Source organism: Rutilus rutilus, assembly GCF_951802725.1.
Source record: "Rutilus rutilus genome assembly, chromosome: 11".
NCBI classification, from domain to species: Eukaryota; Metazoa; Chordata; class Actinopteri; order Cypriniformes; family Leuciscidae; genus Rutilus; species Rutilus rutilus.
The window spans coordinates 28,836,609-28,859,393 of record NC_140216.1 but is presented as its reverse complement, the minus strand read 5'-3'; the positions used below and the strand labels follow the sequence as shown (position 1 = coordinate 28,859,393).

General features: G+C 37.2%; 2 protein-coding genes across 19 annotated transcripts in view; both read left to right on the top strand.

The window, feature by feature from the left end:
• pleca (plectin a) overlaps positions 1–7,175 on the top strand; it is a gene marked incomplete at its 3' end in the record, with an annotated part of 109,545 nt that extends 102,370 nt beyond the window's left edge. For 14 of the 15 annotated variants that reach the window (XM_084423346.1, XM_084423345.1, XM_084423338.1 and 11 more), the window contains one exon: positions 736–7,175. In XM_084423346.1, the coding sequence (XP_084279472.1) occupies positions 736–7,044 (6,309 nt within the window). The remainder of the gene's footprint in view (positions 1–735) is intronic. The other variant, XM_084423344.1, reaches the window with a different exon arrangement.
• Positions 7,176–14,927: 7,752 nt separating this feature from the next.
• eppk1 (epiplakin 1) overlaps positions 14,928–22,785 on the top strand; it is a 28,373-nt gene continuing 20,515 nt past the window's right edge. The window contains exons 1-2 of one of the 4 annotated variants that reach the window (XM_084423336.1): positions 14,928–15,084; positions 18,205–18,276. The gene's annotated coding sequence lies outside the window, so the exon portion shown is untranslated. The remainder of the gene's footprint in view (positions 15,085–18,204; positions 18,277–22,785) is intronic. The other 3 variants (XM_084423334.1, XM_084423335.1, XM_084423337.1) reach the window with 3 other exon arrangements.

The window sequence follows — 22,785 nt, the reverse complement described above, 5'->3', positions numbered from 1 at the left end:
TTTTCTAAAATGTCCATATTTACCTATTAATTCAACAATGAACTAAATATATTTCAGCTGTTAGATTTATTGTACCTTTAATTAATATCTATTTTAGCATGCTGTGAAGTTGTCATATTTACATAGTGTATTGTATTCTTTTGATTCTGTCATTACAGTGAAATCTGCTATCATTTACTCGCTTCTTCTGTGGAACTCAAACAAAGATAATATGAAGAATATATCTGTTTTTCCTATGCAATGAAAGTCAATGGGCTCCAATATTATTTTCACCCACTTTGACATTCATTGTATGGACATAAACAGTTAAAACATTCTTAAAAATATTTTGTGCTCTGCAGAATAAAGTACGGTTAGGTTTGTGACGACATGAGTGTGAGTAAATGATGATAGAGTTTTCATTTGTTGGTAAAATATAACTTTAAGATATGCATGTACTTAATTGTAATTTCAATGATCACTATAACCACAGAATCGAATAGACACAATACACTATATAAATGTGACATCACAGCATAAAACAGAGATCAATTAAAAAGTACACTGACAGGTGCAAGTTATGGTGTAATTATAAGAGAAAGAATTATATAAGAAAGAATATAACTGCATCTTAAAATGCTAAATTATCTGTTCTATAAATATATTGTATTGAGTTGTGCAGTTATATTTTTCCTTATACAGTAATTTCCATGTCATGCATTGAATTAATTATTGTTTTATGCTGTTTTATCACAGATGGCCAATGTACAACAAGAACAGTTACAGCAGGAAAAGACTATCCTCCAGCAGACTTTCTTTGCAGAAAAAGAGACACTGCTGAAGAAGGAGAAAGCCATTGAAGCAGAGAAAAAGAAGCTGGAGAAGCAATTTGAAGAGGAAGTAAAGAAGGCTGAAGCACTTAAAGATGAACAGGAGCGTCAGAAAAAGCAATTGGAGGAGGAGAGAAAGAAACTTCAGTCTGCCATGGATGCTGCCATCAAAAAGCAAAAGGATGCTGAGGAAGAGATGAATGCCAAGCAAAAAGAAATGAAAGAGCTTGAAAAGAAAAGAATTGAACAAGAGAAGCTTCTGGCAGAGGAAAACAAGAACTTGCGAGAAAAACTCCAGCTGCTTCAGAGTTCACAAAAGCCATCCCACACCAAGGAGATAGAAATTCAAACTGACAAAGTCCCTGAAAAAGAGTTAGTTCAAATGACAATGGTAGAAACAACAAAGAAGGTCCTAAATGGCTCTACAGAAGTGGATGGTGTGAAAAAAGATGTACCCTTGGCTTTTGATGGAATCAGAGAGAAGGTGCCTGCAAACAGACTTTATGAGATTGGTGTGCTCAGCAAAAAAGAATTTGACAAGCTTAAGAAAGGCAAAACAAATGTGGAAGAGCTTTCTAAAAATGATAAGGTCAAGATGTGCCTAAAAGGTAAAGATTGCATCGGTGGTGTAATAGTTGATCCCAACCAGAAAATGAGCATCTATCAAGCTTTGAAGGACAAGAAGATTACACAAAGCACAGCTATGATGCTTCTTGAAGCCCAAGCTGCATCCGGTTACATAATTGACCCCATTAAGAACAGAAGACTCTCTGTAAGCGAAGCTGTGAAGGATACCTTGATTGGACCTGAGTTGCACACCAAGTTGTTATCGGCCGAAAGGGCCGCCACAGGATTCAAAGATCCATTCACTGGAGATACAATCTCAGTGTTTGAAGCAATGAAAAAAGGTTTGATTGCAGAGGACCAGGCCACAAAACTTCTTGATTCTCAATATGCAACTGGTGGGATTGTTGATCCTGTCAATAGCCACCGTGTAACTCTCCAAATGGCATGCAAACAAGGTCAACTTGATGATGATCTAAGCAAAATTCTGTCCAGCCGTCCTGCTGACAAAAAAACATTCATTGATCCCAACACTCAGGATTGCCTCACTTATTGTGAGTTACTGGAGCGATGCAAACCAGATCCTGAGACAGGCATTCCATTACTACCAATCACAGAACATGCAGCCCAAATTGAAAGAACTTATACTGATGAGGAAACTAAAGATGTATTTAGTAAGGCAAACCTAACAGTTCCATTTGGAAGTTTCAAAGGAAAGACTGTCACCATCTGGGAGGTCATAAACTCAGAGTACTTCACTGAAGATCAGAAAAAGGATCTTATCCGTCAATACAAGACAGGCAAAATTACAGTTGAAAAAATTATTAGAATTGTAATAACTGTTGTAGAGGACAAGGAGAGCAAGAAGGAACCTGCATTTGATGGTTTGAGATCATCAGTGCCAGCTTCTGAACTTCTGGAAGCAAAGGTTATTAATAAAGATTTGTTCAACAAATTGCACAATGGAAAAGCTACTCTTAAAGAGGTCTCTGAGCTTGAACCTGTCAAGAAAGCCCTTAAGGGGACACACTGTATTGCTGGCGTGCAGATCGAGTCAACTTCTGAAAAGATGTCTTTCTACGAAGCCACGAAGAAGGGCTTGCTCGGAACAGAGTCTGCGCTAAACCTTCTGGAGGCCCAGGCTGGAACAGGCTTCATAATTGATCCAGTGAAAAATCAAAAGCTCACTGTTGATGAAGCAGTCAAAAGTGGTGTTGTTGGCCCAGAGCTGCATGAGAAATTGTTGTCTGCAGAAAGAGCTATTTGTGGTTACAAAGATCCATATACTGGAAAAACTGTATCCCTGTTTGAAGCAATGCAAAAAGATCTCATTAAGAAAGACCAAGGTGTCCGTCTGTTGGAAGCTCAACTTGCAACTGGAGGAATTATTGATCCTGAGAAAAGTTACCGCATCACTCCAGATATTGCATATAAACGTGGATACCTAAATGAGAAGATGAATGAAGACTTAAGCAGCCCATCAGTCTCCAATACAGTATTCATTGACCCAAACACACAAGAAAATGTCACTTATGCTGAACTGCTGAAAAGATGCATCACTGATAAGCAGACTGGTCTTCCATTGCTTCCACTATCTGAAAAGACAGTCAAGTCAAAAGAAATAGAACCAGTTTCTGATGTGCAAACTAAAGAGACCTTGAGCCATGCTACAGTTGAGTTGCACAGTGGAGTTTTTAAAGGAAGAATAGTCACCATTTGGGAGATTATCAATTCTGAATATTTCACAGAGGAACAAAGGATTGAATTCATCCGGCAATATAGATCAGGAATAATTACAATTGAAAAACTGATCAAGATTGTGATCACTACAGTGGATGAAAAAGAAATGAAGAGACAGGGCGACTTTGATGGTTTTAGAGGACCTGTAACGGCCAGTTCCTTGCTTGAATCTAAAATCATTGACAAAGATACCTATGACAAAATCCAACAAGGAAAAAAGAAACCTGCAGAAGTTAGTGACTCCATCAAACGCTACTTGCAAGGTTCTGATTGTATTACTGGGGTATTTTTGGAAAAAACAAAGGAAAAACTCAGCATTTACCAAGCAATGAAGCAGAAACTACTGACATCAAACACAGGTGCATCCCTGCTGGAAGCGCAGGCAGCTACTGGCTACATAGTTGATCCTATCAGGAATGAGAAGTTTACAGTGGATGATGCTGTTAAGACTGGCATTGTTGGTCCAGAGCTTCATGAAAAACTGCTTTCAGCAGAGAAAGCTGTTACTGGTTACAAAGATCCATACACTGGTAATAAGATCTCTCTTTTTCAAGCAATGCAAAAACAGCTTGTTCTAAGAGAACATGCTATACCTCTTCTAGATGCTCAGGAGGCCACTGGAGGTATAATTGATCCAGTAAATAGCCATCGACTTCCTAGTGATATAGCCATTCAGCGTGGCTACTTCAGCAAGCAATTAGCCAAATCTTTTAAAGACCCCACTGATGATATCAAAGGTTTCACTGACCCAAACAAAGATGAGAATATCACATACAAACAACTGACAGAGAGATGTATGTCCGATCCAGAATTTGGAATTGCCCTGTTACCACTGTCTAAAGCCCAGACTCCAGAGCAAGCTGAAAAATCGTATGTTTACACTGAGGAACAAGCACAGACAGACTTAGCTAATACCCAAATAGACATACCACATGAAAGTTTTGCTGGAAAACAAGTGAACTTATGGGAAGTCATGAAATCAGATTTGCTTCCAGATGAGGAAAAACAAAGGCTCCTTGAACAGTATCGCTCAGGTAAAATCACAAAAGAGAGGATGATCATTATTATAATTGAAATCATTGAACAAAAAGAGATCATCAAGACTGAGCAGAGTATGTCATGTGATGTAATCAGACGTCGGGTTACTATTGATGAACTTTACAGAGCTCGTATTATAGACCTTGAAACTTACAATCTGCTCAAACAAGGCAAGAAAACAATCCGGGAAGTTATGGAGATGGCAAGTGTGAAAAACTATCTCTTTGGAACAGGCAGCATTGCTGGAGTACTCTCTGATAACTATGCTAAGGTTAGCATCTACCAAGCCATGAAGAGAGGTCTCATTAAACCTGACATTGCCATTGATCTGTTGGAGGCACAAGCAGCGACAGGATTCATCACTGACCCTGTGAAAGATGAATTGTTGACAGTTGATGAGGCCGTCCGGAAGGGTCTTGTTGGCCCAGAGATCCATGACAAACTCTTGTCTGCTGAGAGAGCAGTCACAGGTTATAAGGATCCATACAGCGGTAAGGTTATTTCTCTATTCCAAGCCATGAAAAAGAACCTTGTTCCTGAGGATTATGCCATGAAGCTTTTGGAGGCCCAGGTAGCAACAGGTGGCCTCATGGATCCAGAGTACTACTTCCACCTCCCAATTGATGTCGCCATGCAACGTGGTTACATGAACAAAGAAACCAGTGAGAGGATATCTGATCCAAGTGGAGATGTCAAACAGTTTATAGATCCAACAACAGATGAAAAGCTGTCTTATGCCCTACTTCTCAAAAGATGCAAGGTTGATAAAGAGAGTGGCTTACGATTATTGTCTCTGGCGGACAAGAGACTTCTATTTAAGGGCCTTAGAAAACAAATCACTCCAGAGGAGTTGTTGCGCTCTCAAATTATTGATCAGAAGACCTACACAGCACTCATGGAGGGTACCATTTCTGTTGAGGACCTCAGTAAAGACCTAAAGAAATATCTTGAAGGCATCAGCTCTATTGCAGGCGTGTTTGTAGAGGCTACAAAAGATCGACTTTCAGTCTACCAAGCCATGAAGAAGAACATGATCAGACCAGGCACTGCCTTTGAACTTCTGGAGGCCCAAGCAGCTACTGGGTATGTGATTGATCCAATCAAAAATCTCAAAATGAATGTCCACGAAGCTGTGAAAATGGGAGTCGTAGGACCAGAATTTAAAGACAAGCTTCTCTCTGCTGAACGAGCTGTGACTGGCTACAAAGATCCATACTCTGGCAAGGTGATCTCCCTGTTCCAGGCTATGAAGAAAGGTCTTATTCTGAAAGACCATGGTATTCGTCTGCTCGAGGCTCAAATAGCCACTGGTGGAATCATTGATCCTGAAGAGAGTCATCGACTTCCTGTTGAAATGGCCTACAAGCGGGGTCTATTTGATGAGGAGATGAATGGTATTCTCACTGATCCCTCTGATGACACAAAGGGGTTCTTTGATCCAAACACAGAGGAGAATTTAACTTACCTCCAGCTGATGGAGCGCTGTATAACAGACCCTGAAACTGGACTTTCTCTATTACTGATGAAAGAAAAGAAACGGGAAAGAAAGACGTCCTCTAAGTCCTCAGTCCGCAAACGTAGAGTTGTTATCGTAGATCCAGAAACAGGAAAAGAGATGTCTGTGTATGAGGCATACCGCAAAGGACTCATTGACCATCAAACATATATTGAACTTGCAGAGCAAGAGTGTGAATGGGAAGAAATTACCACCTCATCATCAGATGGTGTTGTCAAGTCTATGATCACTGACAGAAGGTCTGGACGGCAGTATGACATTGATGATGCTATCTCCAAGGGCCTCATAGACCAGTCTGCTTTGGACCAGTACCGTGCTGGTACCCTTTCTATCACTGAATTTGCTGACATGCTCTCTGGCAATATGAGTGGCTTCAGATCGCGTTCATCTTCCTTTGGCTCCAACTCATCCTATCCCATGAGTCCAATTCCCTCCATAAAGACACCAGCTACAACCTGGACTGATCCAACTGAGGAAACTGGACCAGTGGCTGGAATCTTAGATACAGATACTTTGGAAAAGGTGTCAGTTACGGAGGCTATGCATCGGAATCTGGTTGACAACATCACTGGTCAAAGACTACTAGAAGCACAAGCATGCACAGGGGGAATTATTGACCCAAACACTGGAGAGAAATTCTCTGTTGCTGATGCTATGAACAAAGGGCTGGTGGACAAGATCATGGTTGATCGTATCAACCTAGCACAGAAAGCTTTTCAGGGATTTGAAGATCCAAGAACCAAAACCAAAATGTCTGCCTCTCAAGCCTTAAAGAAGGGTTGGCTCTACTACGAAGCTGGCCAACGTTTCCTTGAAGTCCAGTACCTAACAGGCGGTTTGATTGAACCAGATGTTACAGGAAGAGTATCACTGGATGATGCTGTTAAGAAGGGCAATCTAGATGCACGCACTGCACAGAAACTAAGAGATGTCAGTGGATATTCCAAATACCTCACCTGCCCCAAAACAAAACTCAAGATCTCATACAAGGACGCCATGGACAGAAGTATGATAGAGGAAGGATCTGGCCTGAGATTGCTAGAAGCGTCCTCCCAGTCCAGTAAAGGTCTTTACAGCCCATACAGCATCAGTGGTTCTGGATCAACTTCAGGGTCTAGGTCTGGATCCAGAACTGGTTCAAGATCAGGCTCTAGAAGGGGAAGTTTTGATGCTACAGGCACAGGTTTCTCCATGGGTTTTTCTTCATCTTACAGCCCCACTAGCTATGGCCGCCGTTATGATTCAGGGGCACATGCTGGACTGCAGATGGATGAGCTAAAGCAAGCCCTTACAGCTTTAGCATCAGGCAGGAACTGTTGCTATGATGAAAAGAGAATATTCACATCATCACAAACTCAATCCTCTTTAGTTGCTTAATTTATGTACACAAAAAGGACATTTATCCTGCTCTGCATGATATTGCTAATGGGCTTTTTTACTTACGGGGATAATATTGCTATATAAGACTGGCTTTAATATTTTATTTCATTTTTATATATTTAGTTTAATATACATATGTTTGTCACTTGTTTTTTTTCTCGCTCTTAATTTTCACATGACAATATGAAACTATCATATACAGTTTTTTTCTGCACAACATTCATGGCAGAATCATAATCATATATTTTTTATATTCAATCCTTTCAATTTTTAGCAGTGTTAAATACTTATAGCCTCTCTTTTTGTATTTTTTTTTTCATGTACCTTGTACAGTGGCACATGAATTATACTGAGAAGTTTCAAGAATGTATAGATTTCTCAGAGAGGATATGGTAATGCTTCAGATGTAAAAGTTATATGTTATATATTTTTGTGTAAAGATCCCTAGGGTATCTGTACACCACTGAATATTTTAAGCCAGCATGGTAAAAAAAAAGTTGACTATCTGCAGAGTGGAATAAAGTCCATTTGGACACTCATGATTGGGAGCATGCCAATAAACAAAACATTGGCAGCACTGCCATGGCCGTTGTTCTGTAGAAAGTCATTCTCTTCTCATTATTGAAAACTAGAAAACAATCAACTTTGTGCTATGCATTCATACCAGATAAAGTTAAATGGATTTACCCATCCTACAGTCATCTTAAAAACAGAACATCATTACAGAATTTGCCACAAATCACTCTAAAGATGACAGAGAAAAATCTTTAAAAGCATAAGTAACTCACATCCCAACTTCCCACAATCGTCTCATTTTAAAGGGAACCTCACTTGCGCCTTAACCTTGTGACGTCTGCATTAACTTTCTTGTAAATGTAATGTTCACCTTCAATAGGCTTGAAAAATAAAGCCTAAATACAATACTAATGTTTCACTGCAGATTATATTATTATACAGATGTAAAATTTGTAATGTTTATTGTAGCATAAAAGTGTTATATTGTCTTGGGACACTCCCTTCTATGTTACAATGTCAGTTTAAATATTAACTATCCTGGCCAATAAGGTCAGTTCAAAGACCTGTTTTTGTTTTTGCAGAAAAGCTCATGCACTGTGTAGTTATCAAATGAAACACTCTTAATATTATAAATGATAATGATAAAAATTATGGTCTCTTTTTTTTATAAGATGTGTCTTTCTGAGAGGGCACTATGTCTACAGAATTGCATAGTTACTCACACCTGACAACAGATTTTACAGAAACCGAGGTATTAATGTTTAATGTAGACTTGAAGACATGGTTAATGACTTTAGTCAGATGCCATAAAATACTTAAGATTTTTAGAATACAATAAAGCAATTAGCAGAAACAAACCTGGAACCTTGAATATGCCCAGTCTACCTCTTCTTTAAATTCATGTCCCCATTTGTTATAGTAACTAGCTTTGTTTTGAATCATGAAATAGCTCCATATCTTGCACTGCCACTTGAGCTCCACTTTTGTGTTTAGAGAATATGGAATGGATTGCTCCTTTCAAAAGAATCACATTGTGATCTTTCAACCAACATACATGTTCCACTACCTTTGTTTATGCTCCATATAAGAATTGTTACATTTATTTGGTTGAGTAGAATTAAAACGCTAATGGTCTAGTCAGCTGATATTCACCCATAATGGTCAATTTTAACACTAAATCTGAAGTGTTTTAGTGTAGAACTAGAAACGTTGGAATGCTAGCCCACTGTTAATCAGTTTCTGCATAATAATGTATTGTGTGTTGGTATAATGATGTAGGCCTATTGACGAGCATTACAAATAATTTAATATTGATCTCTGAACTGAATGTAGATGTGTACAAAAACAAGGACTCTGTAGGTTAACAAATTATGACATATCTAAAATTGTAGTCATGTAATCGGAAAGAAAGACTAAGATAAGAATTTCAAAGGCACAAAAAGAAAATCTGTTTCAGTCTCTCCAATGCAATGTATTGTTTGGTGGTTTTTTAGACTTTTGGTTCACTGTACATATATAGAAATCATAATACTTCAATTTTAGTTATATTTTCCTACATTATATCCTCTGCTTTTATGTTCTACTAACATGATTAAAATGATGCAATATGATCAGTTATACTCAGCAAAACCCTTTTAAAGGAAGCTTTTTGAGGCACTAAAAGGTGCATTTGAAACTGTTCTGATATTAAATGCATGATATGAGTATGAAATGTTAATATCCTATTGTAAATAAACATTAAATATCTGCTGTACAATGTCAGTTACCCATGTGTCAACTCTTTGGTAGGAACAAAATGTCAACCATCAGCATTAAAAGCATTAAAAATCTATTAAAGTTGGTTATATCTTACCTACATAATGGTTTAAATCAGTGTATGCACAGTTTATGTAGTCTTTTAAATCCATCAACTTTAATTGAGACATTCGCCTTAGGGCAAGAGAGAGGTTATGTCATGCTATGTGACAGGTTTTGTAATGTGTTAGAAACTCCCTCAAGCTATTCACGCACACTCAGTTTGCATAATCACAAAAAAATGCTTGAAATGTTGTGAGTTTGGTAACAGTTATGACCTCAACTACAAGGTGAAAATCTAAACATGTCTAAACAGAATATTTAGAAGAAAGAAATGCACCATTTTTAATCACTGTAAATGTGCAAGACAGTAGTATTGAGGTGTTTCACAGCATGACCGACAAATCTCACTTATTCATTAAAAAAAATAAAATAATATTTGCATATAGTCAAGAAACCAACATAGCCGACTGAGCCAAAAGACACCGGTAAATCAAGGTTAACTTCATACTTACCTTGTCATCAAAACATTATGGTTAAATGGTGGCATTAATGATTATTTACACGTTGGGTTGGGTGCGTATTTTGATTAATTAACTATCTCTGAGCTTTGCCAAAATATTTAAAGTATCTCCACCTAAACTTGCCAAAATTCACTTCTAACTGTCAAAGCTTTGTTTCCAAAGCAAAGATGGAATTTGGATTTCACAGGTTTGGATGCATTAAAATACAATGTCATCACATCATTTAGTCAGAACAAACAATTAATTAAGCACACCCAAAACAACTACATTCTTTTCTTTATTTTTACTGAAACTGAATTACACAGTTTTCAGTTACACAGTACAAAATTATCTTGACTGTTACATTTTAATGACATAAAGCTTTTGGCCTGAATACTACACACCCATGTGCTAGAGCATTTCATTTCAGAACAATGGGAATTAGTCCCTTCCTTTGCTGCTACAACATCTTATGCACCAATTTGATCCCAGTTAGGACAAGCAGTGATGATGGGAGATGAGGTGTGGTTTGCAGTAAATATTAAGTAATATTAATATTTTAAGTGTAAGTAGGCCTGGGCCCCTATTGTAACGGTGGTGGGCCCCAAAAGACAGTTCAGATCAACAATTCAATACCAAGTTATATTTTATCAAGCTGTTCGGACACCAAACAGGAATAGGCCTGTCAAAATGCACCCAGGATAGCATAAATCAACCACCTGTTACATATAACAATCAAAAATTGTTACAACAACTGTTCGTACAACAATATTAAACCCCACTACTTCTTTTTGGTACTTTTTTCACACATACATGGAAATATACAAAATGCGAACCCGTGAAGATACGTCACATCTAACAGATTTTCCACAACAGTAGATTCTCAAGGTGCGTATTAATACCCAAATTTGTCCAATCACAAAACACAGTAAATCAGCAGTAAGTAGTAGGAAGGGGACAAAGTAATTAAACAACCAAAATAAATATCAGTCAAATAGACACATCAGAAGTGGGTGTTTGTATAGTCAGTGGGTGTGTCAAGGCGTATGTAGGCCTAATTGCGGACGACGTGTTATTCTGAATAACTGGATGGAAACAACCAGAAACTCTGTCAAAAGTGCCACTGAGCTGCAACTGATGAAAACACATGCAAATAGAAACAAAAATAACCACCAGCAAATTAAGAAAACATCATCAATTTGACAACACACGTGCTGCAAATACTCACAATGTAAACAAATACATAAAACGCACTGCAAATAGCACCTTTTTTCAACAAGGGGGTTGCCATCCCTCCCTCAAGTCGAGCCCATCATTTACCAAAATGTTTTCCTCCTACTAATAAGAATCACATCACTTCAGGTGCTCTTTCTCATGCTCTTGACTTCCTGTTATTCTGGACATTGTGTGTCTGTCAAGATAAGAACAAAGAACCAAAAATGTGATGCATTATCCATCTGGGAGTGGCAGTGAGTTAGTGAGACTAGGAATAGGGAAAATAGAATTGTTATGCCATGTAGAAATGTGCTTTACCGAGTTATCACATTTGAAATTAATTGGTTTCAATAGCTAGAAAACCCAGAGGAGCACAGGAGAACTGTTTTTAGTAGGAGTGACTCTCTTTCCCTAACAGTCTTTATGATTCTGGGTGGGCATGATTCATTTCACTGCAAAATATATTCATTAATTAAACATGGTGTTTACAAATGTTATACTATATTAAATGCTCTAACACAGACATTGATGACCAATGTGTGTAACGCCAAAGGTTTCTCACTGAAATCTATGGAGTAACCTGCGCATCGAAAAATGACGCTAAAGGGATACCTTGTGCGTTAAAAAGTGACGCAGAGCGAGGGGTCCTGACCCAGCGTCAATGTGACGAGTTGGGGGTGAGAACATATTGCTCTGTATTGCAATGTAAGTCTGTGTTTTCTGAATGTGCAGTGAAAAGGCATGAAAGACATCAAATTAACATTACTCGAATAGAACAATTAATGCTCCAGCAGGTTTTGACTGACTGTTAAATCATGCAACACTGTGTCCCAAAACATCTTTGGTGTTTGGTGGTGATTCCAATAATATATATTAACCCCTTCAGTGTGACTACAGTATATTCATAATGCAGTGCGGCCTTAGACACCTATTGCATATAATGTTTACTATAAATATAGGTATACTATAAATATTCAGTCCTGTCAGGGAAGACACTATTTAGGGTGCATAGCAACTTTATGAAAACACACAAAAAATAATGGTCACACTTTATATAAGGTGTCTTTAACTATGATTGCAAAACACTGTTGCTGCTATTGAGGGGGGATGTGGGGAAGGGCGCGGGACAGGTTTGGTGGGATGGGTAGGTTTAAGGGTGGGTTGAATGGTAAAGGAAGGGTTATCATTGTAATTATGTAATGACATGCAGGTATTTTACTAAACATAAGTAAAAACATTCATGTACACAATAAGTGCACTGTATCAAATGATTAATTCAAATGTTAGTACATAATAGTTAAAGACATTTAAAATAAAGTGGGATGAAAATAATTGGCCTTGCTCACCTCAGAGGATTTAATCTCTAATGAATGCAATACTTAAAATCACATAAATTTGACATAATCTGTTGTTGATATTCAGTTAATTGTATAATAATTTGACATGAAAACATTTAACTTGTTCAATTATTTAGAACAATTTACTAGGGAGAGATTAAGGCTAAATCTACCCCTTCTGGCATAGTTTTTTCCCATCCAATTTTGCTAGGGGGTTGTAAATATCAGAAAACGTATATAAAATAAATAAAAGATAAAATGGCTTATGCAAACAGCATTGTTAAAATAAAATAAAAAAAAATAAAAATGAGGAAAACCTTTTTATAAGAAATGCCAAAATGAGAGATCTAACCCTTATCAAGTTTTTTTTTTTTTTTTCTAGGAAAGAAAACCGACTGTAAACTGCCACACCTTGTTTCTTTTGGCCAAGCCGTGCATAGTTGTTCTGTCAGTTTTTCTTGATTGCATCTGCTAACAAGTCTGGGAGTAGACGTTGTGAAAAGTGAGCGGAAAGACAAACGAGGCATCATCCAAATTCGGGAGTTGTTTAAACATGAATATGGTGATTGTGAACATCTCTGACAAAAGAAACTGGAGCAGAGTGAAATTAATTTTTACATCTGAATACAACCCTCTCAACATGAAAGTGCATGCATGAAACCACACCTTGAAACCACAGCTATGCTCATCTGGCTCTGCTAAGATAATTACAAGATCCTTTCCATAACAGGCAAACTCAGATAATTACAAGTCCTGAAGGTTTACTTCTACATTGTCTAATGATTTCCTAATTTCACAATCCTTTATAGATCTGTCCAGATATTCCTTAATCAAGACGGACAGTTTGAAAACTAGCTAATACAGTGTTGATCAGAAAAAACATCGCAATTACATTTTATCACCAACCTAACAAGTCAAAACAACATATTTCACCAATCATTCTCTTGAAACATGCAGTACTTTGTGATCAATTCTAGGTTCAATCACTAATGTGTGACATTATTAGTCAATGGTCCCTCTTTGCTTTCTTATGTTTATCCATAAACAAAGAGCAGCGGGAAGAGCAGGACCTCATTCTATGCCCAGTGAAAGTGTCTCCACCAAGAAACAGAGATAAGACATTGCATGCAATCCATTGTATTCTTATGTTGTTCTTCTTTAGTCACTTCTGTCTGCAGCAGTGTGGGGGTGTCAACATACCAACCCTTTTCACTGAAAGATGAGGAAATCAAATACTTGAGAAGTCTGGAACAGCTCCGTCTTGTTGCCTGTAGGGGCCTCAGCAACAAGAGGAGGTGCGGTGTGGTTTTGGCAACATGCATAGCTTGTTCTGTCCAATCAGCAACACGATCTTCTCTCCAATATGCAAATATTCTGCACATTAAATGTTGGAAGGAAACAGGGCAAGATAAACGTTTTTGATTTCTCCGGCAACGTTTATTATGAAATATGTAGGAGGGTTACAGGAATTTATTGAAGTTTCATGTTAAGTTTACCTGAAATGGAGCTTGGTTTAAAAAAAATGGGTCAGATTTCAAATTGGACCCTTATAAAGCCCTTATTATATACTATTCATAAAAAATGAATGAATGAATAAATAAAGTGTCCGTTGTTCATATCTTAATTAAGGCATTAACTCAGATAAACACATAACACTCGACTATATACATAATATAATTTATGTTAGTTACTATATGTGAGTTTATAATTTAATTTGAGTTACTATAATACCATTCAAAAGTTTGGGGTCATTTTTTTTTTTTTTTTGAGAAATAAAGATAAAGGACATTCAATAGTAAATGCATTTATAATGTTACAAAAAATGTCTAGGTTACACTTTATTTTGCAGTAGGTAATATATGGTAACTAACTATATGGTTTGAGGTTAGGTTCAGGGTTAGTACCTATAGTTATAATCGAGTTATTGTAATTGTTATGTACATGCGGAACAGGACTGTAAAAATGAATAGCTACCGATTTCTATTTCAAATCAATTCTGTTCTTTTAAACTTTCTATTCATCAAAGAATCAAGAAGAAAACATATCAACTTCAAATTCTGCTGTAATGCAACTGTAGCAAGAAAAGTGATGATTCCGTTCAATAAGATATACTGTCAAGGACTGTAATACTGTCTTAATTTATGATACTTCAACGATATTTGCACAACACAACCAAAAGCTGCAGGTTAAGCAGGCTCTTGTTTAATGACCATGCCTTCTGTGTCAGAGATAAGACATGACACATGTATTGACAAATGATTAACAGAAACTGTGCACAAACTTGAGAGAATACCAGTGAAATGCACTGATAAAATCATTCAAGAGAACAGCTTTTCATTGTCAGTTTGAACATGAGCTTGACACATTGTACCACGATGGGGTGGAATGGGGTGGGGTGGTGGTGTGAAAAAGGAGAGGGCCATTCCTTCATTTGGCTTCAAGGTTTGTTTTATCTGAAGCAAGAGGGGGGAGTGTCCATGGAGGTGGAGTCTGGCCCTGACTGGTCAGTATATTAGACAGTGGAAAGGAATGAAGGAAGCATTCTCAGTTTTTTTTCACTGAGCATCCGCTGTGTGCCTGACCCACATCAAGTCTTAGTGAGCAGGAAAGAAAACACCCTCAACTGGACTCTGACTGAAACCCTCTTGCAAAAAAAAAAAACATTGAAAGAGGTAAGAACGAGTTTGCTGTGAAACTTACTTGTCTTGTCAATAACAAGCTAAAGAGTTCTTGTAATTGCATTGTTGTTTGCTTAAAAAAAAAAAAAAAAAAAAGTAGCAGTGGTTACACCTTAAAGCAAGGACTTTCAGTTAACTGAACGTGTGTGCCATAATTCATTATGTCTTAAGAATGTCATGTTCAACATATGTGCACATGATCGACCACACCTTTTAGCAAAAAAGAGTGCAAATATTTGCAGACAGTGCACAGTTGGACACCTTTATGGTTGTATAATTTAATCTACTGTTTAGATAAGAGGACTGGTTAAACATTTCCATTATGAGTTTTAGAAGTACAGTACAGTTAATGTGCATTTTTATGCATCACACCATTTAACCATAGTCAAATAATATAATTTGGGTCTAAAAACTCTGTGGGAACAAATGGACTGGGGAAGATGCTCCCCTTACTCAGGTTGTGTTCGGGTCATCTTGACCCGGAGAAATTGTTTCTTTTTCCTGAAAATACTAGTTAATCATCTATTATTTTTATTTTATTTTTGAGTAAAAAAGCATTATTTATGAATAATTTTGGAAATATTAAATAAAATAAAATACAACCTGAGGATTAAGAACAACATGGACATAGGTTTAGCATGTGCAGGATGATGATCTATCAGCCAATGTATTATTATAGGAAATAGAAACATTTGCTAATTTAATTGTTAAAGCATAAAATGACTAAACTTTTACAGAATGTATAAATTACTTTTTATATTATTAATATTTATATATATTTTAAAGTGACATTAATGTAAACAATAACATAAAGAATTTTATTTTGACAATTTAGTTGATAACTAGATGTACCGCATGGCGGTACAAAATATGACCGCCGCTCAGGCCTGCACTGGCTTTCCACAAAAATAAATGACGTGGAGCAATTTGGCTGTATTGCGTGTTTATGTATATACCTAAAAAAAGTAGTAGTATGTGCATGTCTGTCTGTGTGTGTGTGTATGTGTGTGTGTTTGTGTGTGCGCATGTGTGTTTGTGTGTGTGTGTGTGTGTGTGTCTGTGCATGTGGATTTGTATGTGTGTGTATTAGGCCTGGGCGAAAAATCGATTGAATGAATTAATTCGAATTTTTTGTTGCGGGCGATTTAAAAAATAAGTAAATCGAGTTTTTGTGTAATGATAATTTTGGTCGCATATGCTCCTGAAATTTAATCTGTGCGACCTAAAAATATATTTGGGAGCATTTGTGCGAGTGCAAATAATGGTTGTGGTGCGACCTGTTTTAATTTCTCTAAAAAAAACGTTTGCAAATTACTTCACAGTGTGTACCGTCCTTATGTGCGCTGATATATAAGCACGAGAGAGAGAGCCACGGTCGCGCGCGCGCACTCTCACGTCTTCAAACAACACGAGCGCTGTCTTGCTCTCTCTCCCTCGCGCATATTAATCAAAATCAATTGACACGATAGAAAAAGGGCGGAAGACCGAAGTTTCACGTGAAGTGTTCGGAGATTTTTTTTCTCCTGAATTACAGCGGAGTGTGAATTGTGCTAAAAAATAAACTGCCGGGATAATCACACAACTTGGCGGTTGGCAACCGTCATGTCCGATTCGCGAACTAATGACTCATTTGAACCGATTCACTTGAATGAATGGTTAAAACAACTGATCTGTCTAACACTGAACTCACGAGACGTCTGAATCGGTGTATAACAAATCGGTAACACTTTACAATAATGTTCCATTTATTAAATTCTAGTTAACTACATTAGTTAACATGTACTATTAAACTGTACATTGTTAATTTGTTAACCATTGTTAATGTTAATTTCAACATTTAGGCTAGGCTACTAATAGCCTACATTAGGCTATTGAAGTGTTTTTTTATGTTAACAAATAAAATAAAAGAAAAAAAAACACTTCAATAGCCTAATGTAGGCTATTAGTAGCCTAGCCTAAATGTTGAAATTAACATTAACAATGGTTAACAAATTAACAATGTACAGTTTATTAATAGTACATGTGTTTATTGCTTTCCTTAATAAGTAGGGGGGGGAAATCGGAAAAAAATCGTAAATCGAATAAAAAAAAAAAAAAATCAGAGATTTTATTTTTAGGCCATATCGCCCAGCCCTAGTGTGTATGGGTGTGTGTCTGTGCCTGTGGATGTCAGTGTGTGTGCATGCTTGCGTTTGTTTGTATTCCTGCATGTGTGTGTGTGACAGTATCATCCTAAACCAGCAACCCTTCGCTCAACAGCACCATCTACAGGCCGATGAGTGTACAGTCACTAAATGTGCACATAAATTAATTTATTTTATACCCCCCCATGCATTTTTTGGGTTTGGGGGGGCCCAGCGTGGGGGGGGGGGAGTGGCCCCCGGGGACCAAACGAAATTTTTCCGTAAAAGTGTAGTGGGGCTACATGCCCACCAAATTTCATGTTCCCCGGTGTTTCGGTGTCCCTGGTATCGTTGACGGAAAATTCAGTAGATTGACGAAAAAAAAAAAAAAAAAAAACTTTGACAATCCCTATATGACCGCTTTCGCTAGCTATGCTAGCGGCGGTCATAATAATTTAATATCCGATGGCAGACAATGAGATTTACCTGAAAGATAAAATCGACTAATATACAGGCATATGAATATTTACTTATACATTTAATTGCCTATATTTTACTTGAAGATATGTCTAGCAACACTATAAATGCAAATGTAATGACTTCACTCATTCAGTTTTAATGAAAGCGAAGATGTCTGAAATGTTCATCTAATTCATAACCCCATTAATTACAATAATCATTAAAAATAATAACACTATACGGGGTGTAAACTATGATATTCAACATAATACAATGTCATACCAGAGACACAAAATTAGATAAATTAACCTCAAAACTTTGGCTGTCTAAATCTCACAAATGTTGATACAAAATTAAAAATAGTGTAGCCATTTATCAAAAGATTTTGTGTAATCTACAATACCTTTATGATTCAATCAAAATAACCTTATAATGCATTGTATAAACAGCTTTGCAGAAAGCGTACTTGAAGTAGTGTTCATTTGAGTGCTCTTTTAGGAAGTGTCTAAGTCATGTGACCTTGTGGTTTCAGAAGTCCTTATTTATACTGTCTGCATCCAAGGAATTTGGACAGGAAGAGGCCATTAGCAGCCCTTTTCATTGTGTAAGTTTTTTTTTTTTTAACCTGCTAAAGCTATTCATGGCTGATTGCAGCAGTGAGACTTTATAACTAAGATAAAGCAAACATTACTTGCAGAAAATTTTGCATTACATTCAGTGTTTACAGAAGGATGTCAGGTCCTTGTTATAAAATCATTCAAATTGTGATAGCAGTAAAACATCAGTAACCTTATGAACCATTGTTATTAGTTGTGATATTTCTGAATTGCAAATAATTTAATTGTAGATGAAGTAAAGTGTAATTGTTGCGTTGTTTTTGAAAATATTTTGAAATATTTTTGAAAAACAACATACCTAACTATCATAACATGCACGCTGCTTGTTCTGAGTAATTAAATCATCCATTAAAAGGGATGTGTTCAAAAAAATTGCAGTGTGGAGTTTAATCACTGATCTATATAGAATGACATTTATTATATAGATCAGTGAGTTTAATTCATTCTGTGAAAAGGTGCCACTAATTGTTCTTTATTAAGGAAGAAGGGAAGCAAATTGTTTTGCATATTGTTATAAAATATATTTTATCGAATACTTTTATTGCTGAGATTTATATGTTGATTCTTAATGTCTGTGTGAGTCTAAGTGATGCCATAGATCAGGGGTGGGCAAACTTTTCGGCTCAAGGGCCACACTGGGTTTTAAAATTTGACAGAGGGCCGGCCCAGTAGCAGATTATGAAACACGATTTCATCTTTTTTTTTTTTTTTTGCGTGCATATGCTGCACACTGTAAACCCCTTGGTTAGGATTAGGGGTGCGGAGTGCGTGCCTATTACACGCCATTAAAGGGATAGTTCGCCCAAAAATGAAAATTCGGTCATCATTTACTGACCCTCAAGTTGTTTCAAACCTGTATGAATTTCTTTTTTCTGCTGAACACAAAAGAAAATATTTAGAAAAATGTCGGTAACCAAACAGTTGATGGACCCCATTGTTTTCCATAGTAGGAAAAAAAAATACTATGGAAGTCAATGGGGTCCATCAACTGTTTGGTTACCGACATTTTTTCAAAATATTTTCTTTTGTGTTCAGCAGAAAAAAGAAATTCATACAGGTTTGAAACAACTTGAGGGTGAGTAGCCTAAATGATGACCGAATTTCCATTTTTGGGCGAACTATCCCTTTAAGTGCGTATCATATGCACGCGAAAACTGCGTTTCATAAGAACTACAAATACAATTCGTGGTATTCGCACTTTCATGACATCGGGCTGAGCAAACACATTTACGTTGTGGCAACGTCTGCGCGAAATTCAACAACTGAGAGATGACATTCTGACAATACATTTTTTATGCTAGATATCCCCCATTTAGCATGTTATGTTTTGAGGTTAATTTTTAATTAGATGTTTGATAATTATAGCCTATACTTTTTAAATATTGTTTATCCTTATTATTATTTAATGGGCCTAACCATAAATTAGAAACAAAACACCTAAGTGTACACTTAGAAGAGTAAAAATGACAGAAGGTTACGTTCATTCAACTTTATTAAAACTGCATGGCAATCAATTTGCACTTCCAAAAGTCATACATTTGTGAGAAAAAAAACGAAATAAACGAATATACAAATTTATTTTTAGTATAATAAAATAAAACATAAAAAGCAAAGGCAGATCAGAACATTTAATGAACAAAACCGGGTTCAGTAGCCTATATGGCAGACAGGGTAGCGTAGTCGAAAGCCGGGCGAAAAGGTCGGTAAACGGATTAACGGAATCAGTCAGGAGGATCCATCCACAAATCCAGAGTAACGTTAGGCAAACTAAATAGCAGACAAATCAAAGGAAAAACTAAACGTGTGCAAGCGGTTACCAAACATTTTTTTCTCTGTGAGTTTTCAAAAAAAGGAAACAACATTAACGTGCACCAAGTCTATGCCGCGGTCTGTTTGGTTTCCATGGTGACGCGTCTAGCTTGTTACGTGACACACCGCAGCCACAACAGCGCTGAATGAATGATGATCTGCTTTTATGTCATTTTTCCTTTTTTACATTTGTTAGCTATGGCATGAAATATCTGATATTCCGATTGTCAAATATATGCCACGCAATATATATAAAGCAAAGTATTGCAAGAAAAAGGCAAAATGAATGCGATCTTAAGACATTTTTTTAAATACTCGACGGGCCGGATTAAACAGCCTAACGGGCCGTATGTGGCCCGCGGGCCGTAGTTTTCCCACCCCTGCCATAGATGATACCTTTTTGTGCACAAATTGTTTGTTAAATCTTTCACTTTATCTGTTTGCCACAAAACTGCTGGCTCTTATGTTGTAGAATCACAGTTTTAATATAATGAATAAAACTAATAATACTTCACCTGCTTCACAAAAGAAAGCTATTAGTTTGGCATTACTTTTCAGCTGTTATTTGTCTATGAAGAAAATGGCATTAATATTGTGTGTATGTGTGAAAAACAACGTGATTACAGAGGCATAAAACTAGTTAGCGCCAACTAGGGGCCGATTTCTTTCAAAATTCTTACAGAACTCTAGAGCCAAGAGTTGAACATGAGTGTCGTTCTGATCAGCCTCCGGTAACCTTGTCTGATAGCTACTCAAATTTAATGTTTTTTAAACGGCCGTTTAACGGCCATGTTTTTTGAGATACGCCAATGTCTTCATAGACTATCGTGGCACCTCGTACAAGTGGCCAATCATCGCAATTTTTTTCAAGTAACCTCAGATTGTGTCCCAAGTTTGGTCAAAATATCTAGTTCCGTTCATGAGTTATAGCCATTTTTGTAAATATGGCCGCTGACATATAGAACATTTTGGCAGAGAATCTTGCTGCACTGGTTTGGTTCCGATCGGGGCAAAAGCCGAAGACTAGTGCGCAAAAGTAGGTTTTCCACAAAATCCAAAATAACTAAAAATTGGCGCAGAAGAGCGAGCAAATCCGAGGCATGCAGAGGATTCCTACGCCTAACGGTTTAGGAGTTATGAGCCATTTCATACTTTTGACCGCTGTAGCGTCCCCATCAGGCCGATCGGGGCAGGCTTTGGTGACGTAGTAGGCGGTGTGAGTAGTACCAGCCCTCAAAGTTTCAAGTCCCTACGACTTACGGTTAGGTCTGCCCGAACAGTTTTAGATGGAGAATGCTGCATCATGGGAAAATTAACAATAACAACAGGGTTTCAGAACTACGTGCTTGAACCCCTAATAAAAAGGGCCTAAAAAAGGCCTATTAAAAAAAATAAACTATAGGGTCTCAGTACTTGACGCTTGAGCTGCTGGTTACAAAATCTTTTAACATATACCTCAGAGAGGAAAAAGGTCACTTTTTGCATTTATCATGGAAATGTGGTGTTTTTTGGTGTGTGTTTTTTTATTTTTTTACCTTTTAAACTGTACTACCTCCACTGATGGCCCGAACTCCGTAAAAGTTGACATGCTTCTTTAGAATAATATGGCACACATACTCAGCTAATTTGGTGAAGTTCTGCGCAGAGCAGACCATTTTTCAGTCATTTAAATGTAATTTTGCATAGGATAATATAGAAAATTTTTCACCTTTATAACAGTTAAAGCGCCACCAGTGGCCCGACATCCATAAAAATTTCCAAGCTTCCTTAGGATCACGTGACGTATGCGCACGCCCGAGTTTGTGAATCAGGCAGGAAGAGGGTCGCTTTCAGCCATTTCATGGGATTTGCCATATAAATACATCAGTTATTGCATCACCATGTGGCCAGTTACACAGGTGTGCTGAGTTTGGTGAAAATATCTCGTTCTGTTCTCAAGTTATAGCCAATTTAGTAAAAGGGGCTCCTCTCACTTGGAACGTTTTGGCAGCCCTTAGGGACTGTGAACCGAAATTTCCACTTTTTTGATAACTATTGACAATCAGACTCCAGAGAATCTTGCTGCACTGGTATGGTTCCGGTCAGGCCAAAAACCTAGGACTAGATCACAAAAGTAGGTTTTTGGAAAAATCCAAAATACCCGAAAATTTTCCCAGGTGACGAGCAAATCCGAGGTACATTTTCCGTACATTTTGTCCACCTTGAGCCAAGGATTCCAATGAAATAAGACACTTGACACCTATCAGTTTAGGAGTTATGAGCCATTTCATGTTATGAGCCATTTCATGCTTTCAAAAGTTATAAGCATTTTTGCAAATAACCTTATAACTTTGGAGCACTAGGTGGCGCTGTGTTCAATCTTCTCTTGTACCTTCAGGACATGCTAATAATGATCCCTACCAAATTTTGTGCCGACATGTCAAATATTTTATACGATTTTTGTCATAAGAATTTATGAAGAATAGAATAGAATAGAATAGAATAGAATAGAATTCTATTCTATTCTATTCTATTCTATTCTATTCTATTCTATTCTATTCTATTCTATTCTATGAAGAATCTAAATGGCGGACACGTGGTTCATCCAATCCTGGCAAAATCGGTATCCACAGATTCGCCATGATGCAAGGAATCTATAGACACCAATATTATGATTCTGACAAACTGTTCAAAGGTTATTGGCCAAA